General features: G+C 38.1%; 1 protein-coding gene across 1 annotated transcript; it reads right to left on the bottom strand.

The window, feature by feature from the left end:
* Positions 1-2,695: 2,695 nt before the first annotated feature.
* On the bottom strand, positions 2,696-20,425 carry wdr3 (WD repeat domain 3). The gene is made up of 27 exons (XM_041806333.1): positions 20,349-20,425; positions 18,077-18,278; positions 17,792-18,001; positions 17,367-17,485; positions 16,333-16,411; positions 15,236-15,331; positions 12,768-12,869; positions 11,895-11,996; positions 11,681-11,781; positions 11,197-11,301; positions 9,609-9,839; positions 9,401-9,494; positions 9,156-9,257; positions 8,959-9,041; positions 8,631-8,769; positions 7,268-7,324; positions 6,692-6,792; positions 6,128-6,239; positions 5,749-5,883; positions 5,440-5,490; positions 5,285-5,350; positions 4,888-4,980; positions 3,782-3,832; positions 3,623-3,666; positions 3,393-3,521; positions 3,139-3,232; positions 2,696-3,044 (listed from the first exon to the last, which is right to left on the bottom strand). The coding sequence occupies exons 2-27, from the start codon at positions 18,248-18,250 to the stop codon at positions 2,889-2,891; spliced, it is 2,826 nt and encodes a 941-aa protein (XP_041662267.1). The 5' UTR covers positions 18,251-18,278; positions 20,349-20,425; the 3' UTR covers positions 2,696-2,888.
* Between the last annotated feature and the right edge of the window lie 848 nt (positions 20,426-21,273).

Below are 21,273 nucleotides of genomic sequence, written 5' to 3'. Positions count from 1 at the left end.
AGGGAATAAACACACTGGTGGAAAATGAAGTGTGTGATGTGGGAGGGAGACGTCTGTAAAGGTCGCAGGTTTAGAGGGCCGGGCACTCGTTCACATCACAGATCAGAAAATGGAGATTTTACCTCCCTGTGAGTGAAATATGTTTACCACATTTACCAGGCAGTGGGGTAATAAATCCAGGCCAAGTTACAGGGTTGTAAAGTCAAACCACATCTCCCTGAATTCAGCGGCGGATGGCTGCAGTGAGGCCAACAGGGATCTGGGGAGTTTTTCTCTGTTCAAACCAAGAGGCTCACTGTGTGGGACAGTGTGGTCACAACGTGGTGGTCTCAGGTGGTCTAACAGTTTTTAAAACCTGCTCCTTTCCACTGCAAGAAAAAAATCAGCTCTGAAAAGTATCAGAAAGATATAAAAAAGTTAAAATCTTGGTTAGATTAGAACAAAATTCAAATGACCAAACTTGCAGGGTTTTTTCAAGCATTAAAAACATAGCACCAAAGAATACAGAGATAATATGAAACTACTGCATGGCCGATTGTCCCTTAAAAAGTTGATTTGTATGATCTTATGTCTTATTTTCTAAAATGTAGGCAAATTACTTTCATTTTTGAACTGTTGGCAATATTTAATTATGATTTTATTTTAAGAAAATACATTTTATGACCAAGCGTCTCCCTCTGGTGTTGTAAAATGAAGCCAGTGCAAAAGTGCAGAAAGCTGCAGTTCCTCCATTGTCCACTAGAGGCTGGCTGCAAAATCAAAAGAAGTCGCTTGTACACCCACGTTAGAATGCTGATTTTTCCAGTCAAAGTAAACATGTTTACAGTCTGGTTTAAAAAAATGTTTGGGATGGAATAGTTTTTCTTTATGGGCACACATGTGTTGCTTTTTATATACACCTACATGGTTTAAAGAAGAATTGGAGTTATGAACAACTAAGGGCATGGCTGATATTTCTGCAAGCCAGCAAAAAGTAGCTGTTCATTAGGAGGTTTAAGACCCGCTTCAGCTCCATTTTTTTGTCTGTTTCACTGTTAATCTATAAATAGTTTGAGGCTGTGTTTTAATATGCCAACCGCCACAGATTGCCTTCTAAATTTAGATAATGGATAAGGGATCATATAACAAGATCAGTTACATGAAAAAGCCGGTATTGATGCCATCGCCCTGTAATAACTGTAGTAACTGTAATCATGGACAGCATCAAAACTATTCTGACATGATGCCAAAAAATTTAGAACTTCCATTTTTAGCTGGCTGCAGTATAGCACCCCCTCCTCCATGTTAACAGATAGGACATACAGTGCATTTAGTAAGTATTCAGATCCCCTTCACTTTTTTCAGTTTAGTTATTTTGTAGCCTGATACTACAGTAGCATAAATTCATTTTCATTCTCATTAATCTTCATTTAGTCCTCCATCATTACCAAGTGAAAACTGAAATTTAGAAATTTCACCAAATCTACTAAAAAGAAAAACACTGAAATACCTCATTGACATAAGTATTCAGACCCTTAAAAAACACTTGAAATTTAGCCCAGGCTCCTCCCATTTCTCTGGATATTTGCTGAGATGTTTCTACACCTTGATTGGAGTCCACCTTTGGTTAATTAGATTGATTGAACATGATATGGAAAAGGCACACACCTCTCTATAGAGGGCCTCACAGCTGACAATGCATATCAAAGCAAAAGCCAAGCCATGAGGTCAAAGGAACTGAGAGACAGGACAGCTTTTAAAATCAGTTTAGTTTTCAAGATCATCTACTTTCTGCCTTTACCAAACTTCAGTATGCCATGACTCAATTTGAAACCTGAAAATCTCATGCAGAACACCAAAACTGTCAGTTTTTGCCTAGATTTCAGACATTAATGTTGCTACAAGTGTTTGTGGTCACAGAATACAATTGAACAAGCAACCACTATTCCTTTTCTTTTAATAAAGAAAGTCACCAATATTTTCTTTTCTAATATTACTTTCTTTAAACATACTTTGTGACTCCACAAATTCTTTCCTGGTAACTTGAATGTATCTAAAGGCACTGATAAACTATAAAATTATAAAATGTTGTGAGTTTTATCTCCTGGCTGTGTTTAGTTAATTTCTGAACATTTCTAAAGATAAATATAAATACAAATTAAATATTTCAAACAATTAAAATGCAATAAAAAAATTTTAAAAATGAATGATACAGTGCATATGAACCTTCCAAAAAGGCCACTACCCACACTTTGGGAAGCACTGATCTACTGTGTAATCAGCCGAAGAAACTTAACTCATGGTGGGTAAACACATTTTAGTAGAACGTTTTAACGCCTTACTGAGGAATTGAAGGACAAAACCCTGCCTGATAAAAATAGGATCATATAAGAGACACTAAATGAGCATAATTTGCCTGGATTTAGGACTTTTGATCTCGCTTAAATTTCTTTTTTTTTTTTGCAGTGTGCATACTCTGGCATGAGTCTCTCCCTTTGGGCCAGTAGGATAGAAACCGACCTAAATCTTATCTGTCTTCTGTGTGGTGGCCATGGAGGAGTGCAGCTTTAAATATGAAATGTTTATATTTAACGGTACTTGATACGGTTGTATTTTATAGAGACACACAGCTGCAGAGGGAGCTGCTGTATACACACTCTACATTTCTCTCTGCTGTGGAGGATTTATCTGTTTTCAAAGTCTGTAAAAGCCAAAGTACTGTGAGAAAAGTCAGACCTGGTTTATTCTGGAAATGAAGCATGTCAATGAATAACACTGTGTTACATCAGATCAGGATTTTATAAAGTACAAAAATCAACAACGTAAACCCTCTTGTACCTCAGGAAAACATCAGGAGGAGATGGAGGGTGGATGTTTATCAGTAATAAGTCACAAATGTCTGTAATGATTCAAGCAATGGTAAGGATGGCTCGCTCCCTCTTCCTCCTCTTTTTCTTCTTCTGGTGTAGCTGACCCGTCGCCTCAGTGAAGAATGTCACATCTTCTTTATTCTCGATCTCCCGCTGGAGGAACTGCAGCGCTGCGCTGTTAAAGCCCATCACATCCTGAGACACAGGGAAAGAAGACAAGGAGGTGAGGACATGAGAGGAGAAACATCTTTACTTTATTACTGAATTTACAAATACAGATGTGATTTACTCTGATCTCCTGAACTTTCGAGAGCGTGTTGGTGCGCAGCTCATCTATGACAGACAGCAGCATCTGGTTACTTGAGATCTGACCAAAGTGGATCCTGGAGAGAAACACAAGACCATGTACAATCAGCCAAATACTAGAAACTTATCTGATGGCTTCCATACAGCCGTAAGTTCTCAGAACTTTGACCAAATTGCAAAATGTTTAACAAATACAAACCATTTTTCTTTACCACATACAAATGTTCAATTACTTACTTGAGCAGGAAGAAGAGGCAGCGACAAACCAGCTCCACCTCCAGGCCCTGCTGGATGTAGCTGTTGAACAGGTTCAGCAGGTCAGGGACGTAGGGGAACGGCAAGACCAGCAAAGAAACCTCCAGCTCACTGTTATGACGATAAAAACGAAAGAAAATAAAAATGAGCTGTGTGATTACAGTCAAAATGAAAGAGTAACTAGGTCTCATCACACATGGCTCACATCTTACCTCGATCTGACTTTCTTTAGGACGTCTAACACGTAGCGCGATGGCTGAAAGATGGACAAAGACTTGATTACATACAACAGAAATAATATTCAGCTTTATTGTTAAAGCCCACAGAATCACTATCAGCTACATGTATATTTTTCATCATTGTTTACTTACTGTGACATTTCCAAAGGCAACAAGGATTGGATTTGGTTTGGGCGGTGGTAGCTGCAAAACATTAACTTTTGGTCAACTTTGTCATAAAATTGTAAGACTGAGGGTAAAACCTACAAGCAAAAGGCTTTTAGGACATAAAAGAACACATTAGCTGTTTCAAAAAAATATTAAACAACTTGATATAGGATGCCACACTGTTACGGGCTACTTCACAGTTGAAATTTTCATCAAGTTTTGCTAATAGAAGGGTGTCTAAGAAGTCAACCCTTCTCAGTCTCAACCCCAGAATGATTGAACCCATTTAGACCAAAGTCTGCCTAAAACAACACAATTTAAAACCTGAGTATTGCTCAAAAACTACATGCAAAAACTGGAGGTTTGCCTGACAAACTGCACACAAATTTCAGCGTTTACTAAAATCCTCCTTTCTCAGCCTTTGCAGCAGACTGAAACACAAAACAAAAAACTTGAAAGCCTAAAACGTTGGCTTTAACTGCAATTACTGCCCTAACCTTTAAGGTCTTCAATTTATTTACATCAACATTTAGAAATCATTTCATCAACATCCTCCCCTAACATGACCCTCCTTTGCCAAGTTTTTGCTAGCAAGGTCAGCAGTCACATCAAAATCTGGATTGTAGGCCTGTAGTCGACCCAAGAAAAACCTGGTCGACTGAAATTCCAACCACACACTTAAACTTAAAATCGGTTTTATCTTCAGTTGCATCCCTCTGGTAGTCTAATGATCTTGAAAATCAACATAAGCCTTATAAAGCATTATCAATTATTTATTTTAACCTCATGATGTACTAAATAACAGCTGACTCAGAGATGATCACTGAGCACCTGCCTTTAACCATATAATTTCCATGATCTATTTAGAATCATAGCCTAAAAACTAACCTAAAATATGAGCGTGCATCAATTCATAATGCTGACTATTAACAGGACTCTCTTGTTCCAGCCCATGCTATTATTTATGAGAAAATATCAGACAGCCTGCAGCCTTTATTTACCATGGAGAAGGGGGAAAAACCCTATGTCAGGACTTAATGAGACGCTTAGAGAATAACTGCTATGGTAAAAAATAGTTGTCAAATTGTTACCTCTTTCCCAGCTCTCTCACAAGCATATTTATGCTCCTCCATCTTCCTGGCTTCCTCTCTGAAAAGTTCCAGTGCCTCCATGATTCGCTCGGCCTGCAAAGAAACACAAGCAGAAAAGTCAAGCAGAAAAAAATAAAAACTTGATAATTTACAGCTTTGGCCTTCTATGGAGATCAACAGTCTGGTTCTAACTGCTTAAGCACCTGATTTACAAATAATGCTACATGTTTCATCCAACATAAGTATTTTAATATCAAAAGAACCAACAGCAGGATAAAGCTTAGCTATAACCTTAAGGTCTATAAATATTTACAGCCAGTCAGTGGTTAAAACAGGCCAAAAAATGTCAATAAGCAGGTGAATGATATCCTTGTAGGAAGACTTGATGTCAACTCACAGCTTTGACCGTCTCAACCGTCTTTTTGCCGGCTGGTGCTGCCTCTCCTTCAGTCTCTCCAGGTACCTGAAAAAGAAGGAAAGAAACTGATCAACAACGTAATCCATTGTCTGGTTTAAAGAACACCGATGTTGATGATGCCTGGAAGAACTCACCACAGGAACATCTCCTTTGGCCATACTCTCCTCAAACTCTGCTTCACGCTCCTATAACAAAAAAAGACCCACAGTGTTTAAAAATGTGTCTGAATTCACCACTGTCCACCAGGGGTTTTAACCCCTTTACCAAGACCAAGTCTTTAAGGTTTTTATTCATTTTGCTGCATTGTTTATAAGTTGGTTTTGATATCAGTACCTCTGTCTTGTATATATTTTGTCTTTATGTTGCTAAATGTGTGTGCAAGCTGTTCAAATCAAATGTGACATTTGTGAAGTTGTTTAAGCTGATTTGTTTTGAATTCTCACCATCTCCCGCTCCTCCTCCAGGATGATCGGCTCCCTTGTTCTCTCCCACAGTCGTAGAGATTTATCGTGCGATGACGACACAATATGATCTCCATTTGGGCTGATGGTCAGACACCAAACCTCCCGATGATGACCCTGTGAGGTCAAAAGAAAAGACAATAGTCAGCCTTCTCGTATCTGTATCTTTTTACAATGTAGCAGAGCACCCAAGGCAGAGTGAACAACTTATAACATCATCAATGTAAAACTCTTGAGTGACTTCTTAATAACTACCAAGACAGCTGGTAAACAAGGTTATTTAAGCCATGCATTTTAGATATTTAGGTATGATGGACCGATCCCACTAAGCCACTGGCAGCAAATATGAGAAAAGTGTCACCTCTAGTGTCTGGATGTGCTCAAACTTGTCGGCATCCCATTGTTTAATCTTCTTGTCTTTTCCTGCTGTGAAGAAGAGATGCGTCTTTGGGACAAACTGGAGGAACATGACACTGTAGAGACAAACAAAGTGAGAAAACAATGAATTAAACAAGGTAAAGTGGTACAAAAACTGATTATTTAAAGGCAGAATATAAGGGGAGAGTGATGAAATAGAAAAAGGCAAGAAAAATATGAAAATGAAGGCTAACAAGAGTAAAGACAGATGGAAAGAATGACGTTGACAAAATGAACAACGAGAGGTTTAAAATAAAGAGAAGAAAACTAAAGGGACACAAATGAGATGATTCACGACAAAAGCAGATGAGCGGTGAGATGAAAGAGCAGCTGGTATGAAGTCACAGGGCAGTCCGAGTTTACAGGTCAAAGATCAGAGTCCCAGAACGCAACACATGAAGTCAGAGCTGGAAACTTCACAGCAAAGACAATGATTTCATTACAACAAACTTGATAAAAATTTTTATATCCCACTGTTTGATTCCCGGTCTGTTTTTCTGGGCGTTACCTGTCGTCATGAGCGAACATGGAACGGTGACAGTCGCCAAAATCCAAACCCCAGATCTTCACGTTTCTGTCAGCAGAGCCTGTAGCAATCAGAGTGCTATCCTAATGATGAGAAAACAAAAAATAAGAGCCTGGGAGGTGGCACCATGGCTAGATTATGGCTTCTAAAAATGAATGCAATGACAGCAATGACCAAAGAGAGATAGTGACACAGTGGTGGTTTCAAAATAGATCACTGATCTAAAAATGCTCAATTTCACACAATACTAGCAGCTTTGCACCAAACGACTCGTGCTTACTTACACCAGTATCAAAAGTGTGATTTTTTTATGAGTTATGCTTCATTTTAACAGCTTTTTCTTTGACCTGTCAGTCCATCCTTTAATTCTTGATGGAAAAAAAATCAGAAAATGGTACTATCAAAAATGCTTCCAAGAAGAATTAATTCAAAGTTAATGTTATATGAGGAAAAAACACCTGACACCATGAGCCCACTGGTGAGATGAGCATGGCTGAAGGATCACCTTTAGTATTGGCCAAGATGATGATAAACAGTTTTGCAACTTGGATTACTCACATGTGAGATGTCCAGGCAGAGCACAGGCAGCTTGTGTCCATACAGCGAGAGAAAAAACTGAAGTAAACAGAGGAAAAAATCTTCAGTCATGTTGTTAACTAAATATATAGCACCATGTTTTAGTGGGTTTCAATAGGTTTCATTCTTCCTGGTGTTTATTTCCTGTTACTTCCATCTTAAGATCTGTGTGTCATAATGGATGTTGTTATCTCACTGGCTTAAAAAAACTACATTAGGGTACAAATGAAGTAACCTGAACCTGATCATTAAAAAAGTAACATGGCAGCTGCTTGATGCACACCTCAGGCACAATGAGTTTAAAACTACTGGACAATCCAGCTATCTTTGAACACAGCTTTAACGTTTACTTGCATGATGGTATTATCCCTGTTTCTTTAGATGCATAGTTATTACCTTATAAAGAAGAAAAGCAGTTAAAAAGTGGTGCCTACCCACAACAGCGTGGCCTGTGTCATTATGCATTCCAGCACATTCTGTGTGCCATATTATCCTCTAACAATACACAGTAAACAGGGTAAATTTTTAAGTGCCTTTGGTCTCATGCAGTATGTAACAGCTGCATCGCTTACAGCAATGAAGGCCATGTCTAAACTGGTATAACAGTTGCATCGTGTATGGCATTGGTTTCATCTAGTCGACCATCAACCCCTTCATGAGAAGCTGTGACCCAAATTTATGATTTTTTTCCACCATTTGGATTTATCCATCCATTCATTTTCTAACTTGCTTATTGCATTCAGTGTCACGGGGGGCTGGAGCTTATCCCAGCTGTCACTGGGTGAGAGGCACCTTAGACTGGTCACCAGTCAATGGCAGGGCTGACATACAGAGACAGACAACCAGGCATGCTCACACTCACACCTACAGCCAATTTAGAGTCACCAATTAAATGAACTAGCATGTTTTTGGTGGTGGGAGGAAGATGGAGTACCTGGAGAAAACCCACACACACACAGGGTGAACATGCAAACTCTGCACAGAAAGGCCCTGACTGCGAAGCGAACCAGGACCCTTTTTGCTGTAAGACACCAGTGCTAACCCTTGCGTCGCTGTGCAACCCCAGTTGGATTTATTTAGTGAAAAACAGTTTTGTTTGGATCACATACTGCACAAACAATGTGACAAATTAAACAGACAAAACAAGCAAGTTTAAAAAGAGTTTGAAAGACTTTCTGTTGCAATTTTGTTTGCAGGCACAGATTTGCGACCCACTGAAAAGGGCTCCACAACCTACTTTTGGGTTACGACCCACCAGTTTAGAACCACACTACAAAACTTTCAGATTAAAAATAGGTACAAAAAGTGCGCTAAAAGTGGACACTGGATTGTACAGAATATGTACCTTCAGTGTGTCTGTGTAGAATATCTTGACTGTGCAGTCTAACAAAGAAACAGCCAGCAGTCTGTGGTCAGGAGAAAACTTCACACACAAAACGTCTTCCTCCAACTGTAGAGTGCGTGTGTGCTTCACTGTCAGCCTCCTATGAAAATGAAATACACAAAACGACATCTGATCACAATAAAACACTGAGAAAGGTCACATCTTTGTATTAACTGATTATATCTTTGAAGATGCTGTGGGTTAGGGCTTTTTTAAACACAAGAATACCTGAGATTGTCCTTAAATGAATCACAGTGATACTAAAGCATTAAAAGAGTTGATTACTCACTTTTGACTGCTCCCTTGGTCCTTTATGAGCTCGAACTCCCAAAACTTCACCATTTTATCAGCACTGCCTGTGACAATTCCCCTCTACAGGTATAAAAAGAACACAGGCACACACATATATGCGGCAAATAAAAAAAGACATAGGATATCCAGATATTTGTATCTGTTAAGTAGTTAGTTACAGGCAGTTATGCTTACCTGATCTGGGGCCAGACACAAAGACCACAGAGCTCCATTGTGAGCATCCACAGTCTCCAGGAGGCTTCCTGAGGCCAACTCAAAGATCTGCAGCTTCCCACTCTGACAGGAAAAAACAGAAGACCAATAATGAATTCAAATATTTCTTTCTAGATGACATTTATGTAGAAAAATAATGTCAAAAGTCAGCTTTTATATATAATGTTGGATCATATTAGATTATATAGTTCTATGTATTTCCATACCTTTGTCCCCAGAATGATCTGTCTGTCTCCGGGCACAAAGAGCGAGCAGAGGGCGTACTCACAGGCCATTGTACGGATCACCTGCAGAGTTGACCTAAAAGGACATTTTGTCATACTCATGAGACCACAAAAAAAAAAAAAAAAAAAAAAAACAAACAAACAAACACAAAACATAAATGTCAACTTCCAGGACTTGACTCTGTCTCACCTGTTCCAGACTTTGACCGTGTCTCCAGAGGCGGAGAGGACGGCCAGGTTGTCTGAGCTGAAGGCCAGTGTGCGGACGTCTGTGCGGTGGCCTCCAAGGGTGAGGCGAGCCGTCTTATTGGCTGTTGGAGTTTTATCTGAAGTCTTCAGGCTGTATGTCTCTATGGTGTTGTTCTGGAGCAGCAGCGCCACCTTCAGCTCGCCACCTGCACATGACAGGCAGTCCACCCACCTGAGGGAAGGGCCAAGTGGGGGATTCAATGGAAGTCGAACACAACAGTTTCTAAATAAAGTCTAAATGACTGAGCTGAAATCGGCTATTACTCTACTTAACAAAAAAATTGGTCAGATTTGACCTCTAATCTAAACCAAAAGCCTCTGAACCTGCACTATGACATCTCATGGTGATGTGATACTTCTTATAACTACCTCAAACTCTTAACAGATAGTTCTTGGTCTTTTAAGCTTCATATTCAGCAACTCATAAAACTGCAGCTGTGTTTCAGTTTCAGAAACAAGTCTTGTTTTTTCTTGCAAAATAGTAAAGAGGCTTGTTGTTTCCACTTTCATGCCTCTGATTAACTGAGGTGATTATATATGTATGAATCTTTTCAAAGCCTTAAATCTTTGTATACTGTAAAACATGGGGGTACTGAAGTTCATAACAACTTTCACTGAACTAACTCAACAGAACACTATGTACACCAGTGGACTCAGGTGTACATAGTGTACTGTTGAACTAACTCAACAGTACACTATGTACACCTGAGTCCACTGGTCATCACTGACCACTCGAAGGCAAAATCATTGAAACATCCTTATTTATAAGGCAGAACTGAACCTGCTTCCCTTGTACTTTTGTAATTTTATTCATGACTGTCTTTTGCTTTCTGTTCCCAAAGTGCCTCTAGAAATTGGTAAATTGAGAATAAATAGCTGCAGGAGGATTTCTGTCTTGGAGAGCTGGCCTCTTCAAAATTTTTTAAATGCATATTGAACAATGAATTAGAGAAACACCAGCAATCACCAGCCTGAAGAAGATAATTCAAGAAATCTTTTGTATGGCACAACAGACTGGTGAAGGTGAAAACCACTGGAAAAACTTCTAGCAACCTGAAGTCTTTGTTCTCATGTAGTTTGCTTTGGAATACCTTAATATATTTTCACTAGCAGATTTCTGGACTTAAGAGACATCTAACATTATGACAAGGTGCTGAGAAAGAACTACAGACTTTTGCACCCTGTTGTAACCCATTCTTTTTCCTATTCTTACTTCATTTTATATTCCCTTAATGATATACATCTGAATTCTTATGTATGTGTTTGTTATAAGTAAAAAAATAAATAAAAATAAAGTTAAAAAGGTAGACTAAAGGCATCAGAGGAAGATGCATCAGGTTGTAGATGCTTTGACTGATGACTTTCTGCTATGTAACACAAAATCTGTAGATCTGTGTTTGTGTTTGTTTTCTAACTTTGTTAAATGTGATGCTGCATTTCTTGGCAAGGACACTCTTGTAAATGAAATTCTCCATTTCAATGAGGTTTCCCTGTTAAAAACATTTAGATTTAGAAAAAATGAAACTGACCTGATCTTTGAGGAGGCCTTAATGTTGGTCAGTCTGATGATCTCATCTTTCAGAATTCTCTCCACCACCGGCTCTGCAGCCTCCTCGCCTGTATCCTCCTGAGCTCTGCAGCAGGGGGCAGGAGAGCCACAAGCCTCAGTATGCAGACAACAAACTACATACGATAGTAGCTACTGTAGGCAGTGCAGCACTGCCAACAGTACTTGATGTTTAAGTCATGTAGATAAAGTTCTTAAAATGCAAGTGGCAAAGAGTTTTGCAGGTATATTTTCAAACTAAACACATAAAAAAGGTGAAACAGTGAGAGAGTAGAAGAGAAACAGAAGTACCAAGGCAGAAGTAGAGAGATTCATGTAAAGTCATATATTCTAAGTGATTATCAATATTAAGGTTGATCGTGGCTGTGGTTGACCTGACAGAAACAAACAGGGAAACCTTACAAATGCACTTCACAGAAAATAAAGCATTTGTTTCCTTTTCTTACTTTGCTGCTTTCTTTTTGGCTTTTTTCATTTTCTTCATCATTTTCTTCTGCACTTCTTCCTCCGACAGCACAGTGAAGAGCTCCAGGACTGAATCATTGCCCTGACAGATGCAAAAGAGACATGAATATCTTAAGGAGGTAAATTAACTCTCAAGTACTTTAGGACAGATATTTAATCCTGTTTCAGATGGAAGTCAAAGCTTTACAGACTCACATGGCAGGCAATGACTCTGGCCTTTGCATCCGTGATCAGGGAGACGACTCGGTCTCTGGCCTCTCTCAGGATGGAACCAGCTTTCTTACAACTCAAGATCCGCTGAGAGAAGAATAGAAAGAGAGAGGAATTACAGTTTAAAGGACAAGTGTAAAAAGAGACTGATCAGAAGCGATCCACAAGTTTTTCTGTTCAAGTTTTTCATAAATTATTTCTGAAAATTTTTGACTTAATAATGTATAGCGCTTAACAAATTTATTAGACCACCCTAACCCTAACCAAAGTAGGTTTATGCCACAGCTGCCCTAAATTAACAGCACTGGTAATTACCAAAATCATTTTTTATGTTTCTGCAATGGTTAATACACCAATATGTAGAAGCTCTTTAACCGAAATGGTATTTTTAATGCTAAAATAGAATTATTATTGTTATCCATAAATTTTTAAATTTACTGATTTACAAAAAAAATGAAAAAATAGTAAAGCACATTATTATTTCTCAATTAATATGTCAAATTATAGTTATTTGCTTGCATTCCTGAACAGAAAAATGAGTTTTAGTGGTTGAATGTTATGCTTGATTCATTTCTGACTTCTCAGAGAAGCCCAGTGAGCCGGCTCAAATTTGGGTGATTCAGTTTGAAATTCCTCATTCCTGTTCAAAATGGTAAAACGTGGAGAGCTCACTGAAAATGAAAGAGTTGGCATTAAAGCACTTCATGATGCTGGATGGTCTTTGAGACAAATATGACAGGTGGTCTAATAAATGTGTTAAGCACTGTACATGTGATATTACATATACAGTACTTGACTCTTTTTTTTTTTAATTCAATTAAAAAACCAGATTAAAACAGTAGAATGACAACTGTTTACCTCTTCAAGACTTTCATCCGCTCCTTCTTCATCATCTGCATCCTCATCGTCATCAAGAAGAGTTTTCCCCTTCTTCACCTTTGGCTCACCCTCAGCTTTCTCCTTTAAAGACAAAAGAAAACAGACAGAAACCTTATTTCAGAACACAGGCAAAATACCTTCTGCTCAAGCTCCATCGACAGGGATTTAGGTGATTTCTGGTATAAGAGTATGGCCCCATCTTTTCTGAATTGAGAAGAATGTTCAATAAAACGTGCACTTGATGATTTGTATAAACTAATCAGCAAACTACTGTTGTCAATCCATGAATGGATTTCTCCCACTGAAAGAGAAAAGTTGTTTTAAAAGTGATGACACATCCTGGCTGGTGCCTCCAGCAGACGTGAGGCAGGAAGACTTCAACACTTTTAAACATCTTTTCTCTCTCAATATATGAAATTCATTCATAAAAATTAAACACTCAATTGCTGTATAGTACCATACACCTCATGGTGTTCAGTTTTTAATGAAAAGAGACCTCAATTGAAAAAAGACAGCAGGAAAGATAGTAGGCAACGGAGGTGGGTGGAGCACGAATCACTGAAAATCACAGCTTGGATGTGTTCACTTGCTATAATTACATGGACCACTTGTAGTTGGAATAAATGCCTGACTGGAATACAAATGCTTCATATACACACTCTATTTGGAATAAAATCTTCGATCCCGCTCATTTGACATGAAATTTCATTGTGAATGAGTGGGGCGGTTTATGTCCATCCTCAATTAGATCAGTGTCCATGAAAACACTTGATCTGATCACCTCTCCCTTTTTGGGGGGATTTTTGTCTTACTGTGCCTGTCTGCTCCCTGTGATATGACTGAGATTAAGCCTGGACTGCTGACTCCCATATTGCTTATAGAGCTACAAACCCTCACCTACTGAGTGAAAACTTGACTTTGAAGCACACGTCTGAGCCCCTACAGTCATTCCTCTGCATGTCCACTCTATCTGAATCCCCCTTAATCAGACGAATAACTTCATCTCCTTCAGTCTTAAAAATCATGCAGTCTGTATCAGCCTCTCTTTTTGGATAGCATGTTTGCAGATCTGAGGTGATGAAGCTGCTGTGCGCTCTGCAGTGCATCTTTTAATGATGTTCCTCCCTGCTCTACAGAGGGTTCAATGTACCATATTTAACTCATTTATTGCATCATATTGTCCTTTCCTTGTTATAATTATAGATATATTGTGATAAATTGTTATGATAAATGATCATGATAAATGAAAATTGTATTTGAAATATCTAAGTAAGTAAATATTGAAAATTAATGAATTTTTAAATCCATCTTTTTCCCCAAACGTCTCGAGGGCCAGATCACACCTGCTGGCACCGGACCTGGCCTGCGGGCCGTCATTTGGGGATGGCTGGTGTAAAGTCATGGCAGTTTGTTTACAGGTGCAGAAGAAGAATTTCTTCTTCTACGGCAAATTGTTGGTAGATTTAGTGGGACGATACGGGCACGTCAGAAAATTTTTATTTGGATCAGATTGAGATGCATGAGCACGTGTATCTGAATCGGATTGTATCTTCCAGCGTCCATGTGTACAGAGATATTTTAATCTCTGATCTGAATGAATTTAATCTGATTGTGAAAAAAATGCTCATGTAACCGCAGCTATTGTGACCATACTGTAGGCTGATAATGGGAAGCTGTAAAGAGGAAAAGTTGCCTAGATTGACTTAACAGTGAAAAACACTGAAATAATGGCAAGGATGTGAGGAAAATTAGATAATCAGTGATGTGAATCTTCTTAATTTATAAATCACAACATAAATGTATGCCTTTTACTCTGCCAGTTTCTTTTTAGTTATGAAATAATCAAATTGTCTTTTTCCTCTTTTATGCTGTGATATTGTTGGTAGGTAGAAATTAAAGCCTGGGTTATGCTTCTGTGTCAAGTCTTAACCATAATGTTGTGGGGACAACAAACTTGTGCACTGGTCTGCCCATACTCCCACCCAAACGCTACTCTGCAGTACATTTTTTATTCTAGTTCCTGGTACTGTCAACACAATTTCTGTTTGTTTGAGTAAAGGAGACAATGGCAGCTAAAAGCAAGTACAATATGTTGGATTTGGAGCTGGTAAATATTGAGCACCAGCTGATTAAACCACAGTTAGTGCAAAGACAAAAAGAGAGGAGACAAAGTACAGCAGAGGAATCAGCTGAAGTAGAGGACAGGGAAATATTGTGCACTTGTTCAGCAACTTAGAGACATGGATGAAGTACGTATGCCTCTACATAGGGTTCAGGGCTACATCAACGTACAGCATAGACTATGGTGTAGCTTCAACACAGAAGCATAAATTAGGCTTTAATCAACCACGGTGGCTACAAGGGTTCAAGCTAACTTCCCCAATCCCCTCTATGAGTCAGAGGGATTACAAAAGCTTGCATGAAGCTATATTTGCACTCTTTCTCACCTCCTCCAGGTAGTTGATGTCCCAGGCTCGTAGCTCACTGTCTGCAGAACCTGTTAACAGTCTGTTCTCCTGGTTTAACAGTGCCATGCCCCAAACCTAAAACACATATACAAAGAAACATAGAAAAATATACATTATCAGTGAGGACAAAGTTTGGTTCACTTGTCTCAACCAAAATACATAACACCAACTGAAGTTGCAATGACCGTTAAATTTGGACTAATACCAATCTTCAATGTAACAATTTAGGTGACTGTCAATATTCATGTGTCTGGTATAACACTCCCACTCTGCCAACACTTCCTCTCATAAAAACAGATCAAAGTTTCTCCAAAAAGGAGACTTCTTCTGCCCTGTGAAAAAATCCCGTTTGATTCTGCAGTTAGGCATAACTGAAAGCAGCATGACATTTAAAGGACACAACAACCAAACATCAGCTACTCTGACTGTTCATTTTAAATTATTTCCAATGGCTGATGTTAGTTAACAGACGCAGTATTAGCTTATGACTGTTTCAAGACTCCAAACTCAAATTTCTGGTTAAAATGTTTGAAATGTCCATTAAAAAATCTTTTTTTTCTAAGAACAAATTACAGCTATTAAGAACTCAATTACATGGGTTATAAAAAAAATACAAAGTGGGAAAAATTAACACCTGTATAGGATTTAAGGGGTTCTTGGTTTATTTTTCCAAAGCTTTAAGACTGTTTGTTTTGGCTGACTACACAGGGCATACAGATTTAGAAAAAAACAGTCCCACTGATCTGTTTATCAGTCTTTATTCAGATTAAATGATCTATTAATTCTGTCTGCTTTCCCTGATGTTAAAAACAGGGTCAATTCAAATCAAATTATCTCTCAGACCAGCCTGAGTAGACTGAAAGTATTTCAGCTGTGCTTCAGAAAGAAAAAAAGAGCTTCAAGTCAAAGGGCATGGGAATCAATGAGAGTAAGAACTGTAGCATTGTCATGAGAACACGTGTTGAACCTTTTCTTAGTTTCCTATTAGATTTATTTTACTTAGAATGCATCCTCAGCCACTGTACTCCTTTACTTTTGCAGATTTATTAATGATTACTGAGTATGAAGCCCCTCACCTCACTGCGATGGCCCACCATGGTCTTGAAACAGTGCTGCGTGTCCAGGTCCCACCACTTCACAAAACTGTCTTTAGAGCTGAACAGAAGCAGAGAACAAAGATAGACATACGGGGTACGTTATGTTAGTTATACTGCATTTTGTATTTTAAACACTTAAACCAGAGGAATATTCTTATTTTTATTAAAGGTAATCTAGTAAGCCTATTTTAAATATTAATGTCACATTTAAGGTTACAATTAAATTGAAGAAATTGAAAGAATAGTTGATCAATTTAATTCAGTTCAATTAAATCAAACCTTATTTATCAGTTTAGGGGCAAGTGGTTTGGAGCCACTTGTGCAATTAGACATAAATAAAACACAGTGATGCATAGACGAAAACATACATACAAAACAGGACCTAAAAAAATTACTCATATTGAATGGATTGATTGATAAATAGGCGTAATAAATAAAAATATAAAAGGATCAGCCTCATGAAAGAATAAAGACTTAAAAAAATACAAAATAGGGCCTAAGGAGGATTCAGCAATCTGAAATGAGGGGAGGAAGATTTAGAGTAGCAGGTAATTTAACTGAAAAGGGAAAACATATCAGCCTTGCTTAAGTAGGATCTGCTGGTTACAAAATGGATTCAAATGAACAACAATGATGTCAGAACAGATTTTAACCATATTGTTCAGAATGTAGTTTATTTATTTCTTTTACTTCTGGCTTTGATATTTATGTTGTTGTGATTCAAGATTAACCAATATTCTGTTTTTCAGCATTTTGCTGATTATCTCTGAGTTTTGACTGATTACAACTAAAAATCTGTATCTTGATCAGTCCTGAAAAATCAAAATTAGTTGACCCCTGATTGGTTGTGATTACTACTGAAGAATATAATGCTAACTATAATATGCAGGAATCCCAAACTTTGCTACTGCCATATATAGCTACTGGCCAAATGTAGCCATATAATTGCAGCATACCCTTAGCACTTTTTAGTCCGGCATCTGATGGATTAGATAAAAGCCAAAGTGAATTACCTGGTGACTAGAAGGTTCTTGTCTTTGAGGAACAGAGCCTGTGTGATGATGTCTTTATGGCCTCTCAGACGGTACATCCCACACTCATTGATGATGTCCCACATGATCACATCTGTGTCCTGGAAAGAGAGGAAACAATGATAGAGCATTTGTAAATATGCTAAAAAGAAAAGGCAACAGACTGACTGCTCTCGGGTTAGACTGATTTGAATGTGTCTGAACATTTTTACTGCTTTACCATAAGAAAACCAATGACCTTCTACTGACTTAACACCCATATATCCCTGGTGAGTTTCAAATGTGAAACTATATTCTAATGTTGATCTCAATTTCTATCATCTAATCAATATCTCATCCCATCTTATGGTAAAAAAACGTGTCAAAGTCTTTTAACACAAATGTTGACAAAACCCCTCTCTGTGTACCTTGGATCCAGTGACAAGTCGAGCTCCAAGTCTGTCGTAGTGTATGACACTGACAGCAGACTTGTGGCCATTGAAGGAGACATTACTCTCTCCATTCATCAAGCTGAAGATTTTCACAGCACCATCTTCGTAGCCCACGGCAATGTGGATGCCATCAGGTGACGGGCAGAGGTAAGTCACCTCATGTTTTTGGCCTTGTAGAATCAGGACCTGGACAAAAAATGCTGGGTTAGATGTGAAACAATCCAAGTGTAAAAATGTTTCATAAAACAAACATGATCTCACCTTCTCTCCTTTTCGGACGTCCCAGATGAACGCATGTTCACATGCAGCCACAGCAACATAGCGTCCTTTTTCTCCTCCTCGGAGGGTCACATATGCAATGTTCGCCTTCTGGCTGCCGATGACTCCAAAGACCGCGCTGGCAGCATAGCGCAGGTACTGCTTGGTCAACCCCATGACCGACCGCAGAATGTAGAGTTAAACCCTGTTTCAGAAAGCAAACAGGACACAATGTGATTTCAAAACAAGAAAACAAAATGCATATGGACTAGGGCTGTCAAACTATTACAAATGTACTCAAAATGAATTTAAAAGTATTTTAGATGATCACTATTAGTCTCCCTTTTGTCACAATTTGAAATTGCACTTATTTTGCATTTTGAACAGTAAAAAGGTGAATGTTTGATATCTCAAGGTGCAGATGACTTTTGACTTGAATACTGAGCTGTGTGCAAGTTTTTTTAACTGAACTGAGACATTAAGGAGCAGCGGTGGACTTATTTTACAACACCGTGACTGCAGGGAGACACTTCAGTATCTTAACCAAAGTGTGCCACGAAGGACAAAAATGTGCAATTCATGCATTTTTTAAAACCATGCACTGATTCTACCCCTACCCCTATCTACTACCTTAAGTATCAATGATGCCATTGTTCATAATAATCGTATTCTAATTTGAAACAAGTCTCTTCTCTTCATCAGCCTTTCTTAACCAGGGACCCTTCTGGCCTTCAAAATGCTCTAAGATCATTATCTATCCCGCTGAAATATTCAAAATTTCTCATATATGTCCTTTATTGGGTGAGTGAATGAATACGCTTAAGGCCTTGAGGACTACCCGATGAAGACCTGATGCTGGCATTTTGATTGGTTGAAGAGAATACTATGAGAATGTATCTAGTTTATTCTATTACTATATGGATCCAGCAGCAGTCATACTGATGTAGAATGTGGGTTTTTATTAATACATTTTAACCAAGATGACTTGATATTTTTCAAGTTTTAAGGGGAAATAATTGACAGGAAACAAGTTGAGAGACCCTGCTCTACTTAACATGCAGAATGTACCTAATATGTGCTCTAAAAAATTAAACTAAAAATTAAAATTAAAATTAAAATATCCTGAAAACTGCTTTATGTCCGTGGCACAACAGTAAAATTTCTCCATGACAAACCAGGGAAGCAACCTATTGATGATATGGTCTTAATTACCTGATTGTTTTTTGTTGTCTTTTTATATCATTTGTCTTTTTAATTATTGTTATTATTTTACTATGTAGAGCGCACAAAGCACTTGTTTTTGAAAATAGACCAAAAAAAGTGTGTGCTTTTTTTGTAATTATACACTGACCTAACTCCCTGCCTGGAAGTTTTGCCCTGTTTAATCAGACATCCAAAAACGTTTGCAAAAAAAAAAAAAAAAAAAAAAAAAAAGGATGTAAAAATGATAAAAGCTCAATTTTGCTCAATCAGGCCAAAAAGCAAAAAGTGCAAACACACTAAAGGACCAAAATTGCAAATGGAACTAATGCAGTGTGACGTTCTAAGTTTTATTTAATCATAGGTCCTAGGGTATCTATGTTACGGTATGGGGACAGAATTATATGATATAGTTGTATCATTGTGTCATTAACAATGACACGTTAATTTGAAGAATGACATAACCTTACACCTATCAGGACAAAAGTATAAAACACCAGAGACTGAGCTAAGTTTGCTTCATACAATTACTATTAAGTTCATTTTCTATACACATAAGTTAACTTGCATGACATCAGTTTAAATTGTATCATTGATCATTCATGTTGAGCATGTAAAGTTTACAGCTCTTTACCCCTCTGACGGCATAAGTTAACAGCACGAACTATTTTTCTAAAGCTAATGTTAATACATTTAATTTTTCCAACAGCAACAAATAACTTGGAAGTTTGGTTTTTCTAAAATTCTTGCATGAGATAGCACGCTAGTATGAAATACATGCTATCGTGTTTGTTTTTATGTCCCAAAGTTCCCGCGTGGTCGGAGCTCAGGCGTCTGGCCCTGACTTCAATTCATTCACGGTGACACCGCCCGTTCAGTGACCGCTGTACAACGAATCGAGCACACTCACTACGACGCACCAACTGGTCCTAAACCCACGTGGAGACATTTAAGGGTAAACGCAGCTATCTAAGCAAAATACAGGGCACTTTTATGCCTCTTTATGTCTGGCACTATGCTGATATACCGGTCTTAACATTGAAAAATGTCTTATTCGGTTAGGTTGTCCTCTTACCTCTAAAATGCGACTGCTAGCGAAAACTTGTGTTGTTTCCCTGTGCTGCTGTTTCAGACTCTACTAGTCAATCACAGTCCCACATAAACAGTGAACGGGAAAAGCTTTAGTCAGCATAGAAAATAAGCATTGGTATCAGACCAAAATAAAAGAAAAACTTTGCAAAAAAGGGAGCGTGATAAGCCATTTCTTTGATTTGAAAAAAATCACTGAGTGGTTACTTGTAATTTGCTGCTCGATCGTTTACTCTCTATTGCTTTCGCCTGCGCTCAAAGAGAAGCTACGTACAAGACAAACGAAAGCCTGTGGTTTAGCTGAAACTGTCTACGAAAAATAAGTCACCAAAGAAACTTAACAATAGTTGCAAACTAACAACTGTTTTATCGCATGAGTAGCCACACATATTAAGTTCATTTTTAGTGATTTGCTGTTTAGAAACAGTGCTGGTTTTGACAGCTACCTTTACAAACAGCGGAAGTCTGTTTCGATTTTGGTCAGCTGATATAGCCATGATTGGGAAATGAGAAACATATTTGTCAAGTCAACTGGAAATAACAAGGAAAGGAGCGGAAGTTAGTCTGCATGACTACTACTAAGTTAAAGCATCTATTATTTTCGTAAATAATTATTGTAGGGATAACAAATCATCGTTAAAAAACAAGAAAAAATAACTAATCTACAGCTTAAACGTCAGGATGCCTTGACATTCGCCTGGTTCATAATGTTGCTCAATCCAATAATTATATATGATATCGGCAGAAAATTTGAGAATCAGTTATGGATGTTTAAACCCGACGTGAATAAATAGTTAAACCTTCAAAAATTAAAGCATAATTCATAAATAAAGCAAAGAAAATAATACTGTTTTTAGTTTTACTTTTATAAACCTGAACGCCAAGCGACAGAAAAAAAGACATGAACTGGG

This window comes from Cheilinus undulatus, linkage group 15 (assembly GCF_018320785.1).
Source record: "Cheilinus undulatus linkage group 15, ASM1832078v1, whole genome shotgun sequence".
NCBI lineage: Eukaryota > Metazoa > Chordata > Actinopteri > Labriformes > Labridae > Cheilinus > Cheilinus undulatus.
This window is presented reverse-complemented; position numbering and strand designations above follow the sequence as displayed.

What these genes read in the sequence shown, in the direction of transcription:
- wdr3 (XM_041806333.1), bottom strand. Translation starts at nt 18,250, where the DNA reads ATGGGGTTGACCAAGCAGTACCTGCGCTATGCTGCCAGCGCGGTCTTT. An exon ending in ACGTCCGAAAAGGAGAGAAG is followed by an intron (nt 18,002 to 18,076) that starts GTGAGATCATGT and finishes TTTTTTGTCCAG; the next exon opens with GTCCTGATTCTACAAGGCCA. An exon ending in AAGAACCTTCTAGTCACCAG is followed by an intron (nt 16,412 to 17,366) that starts GTAATTCACTTT and finishes GCTTCTGTTCAG; the next exon opens with CTCTAAAGACAGTTTTGTGA.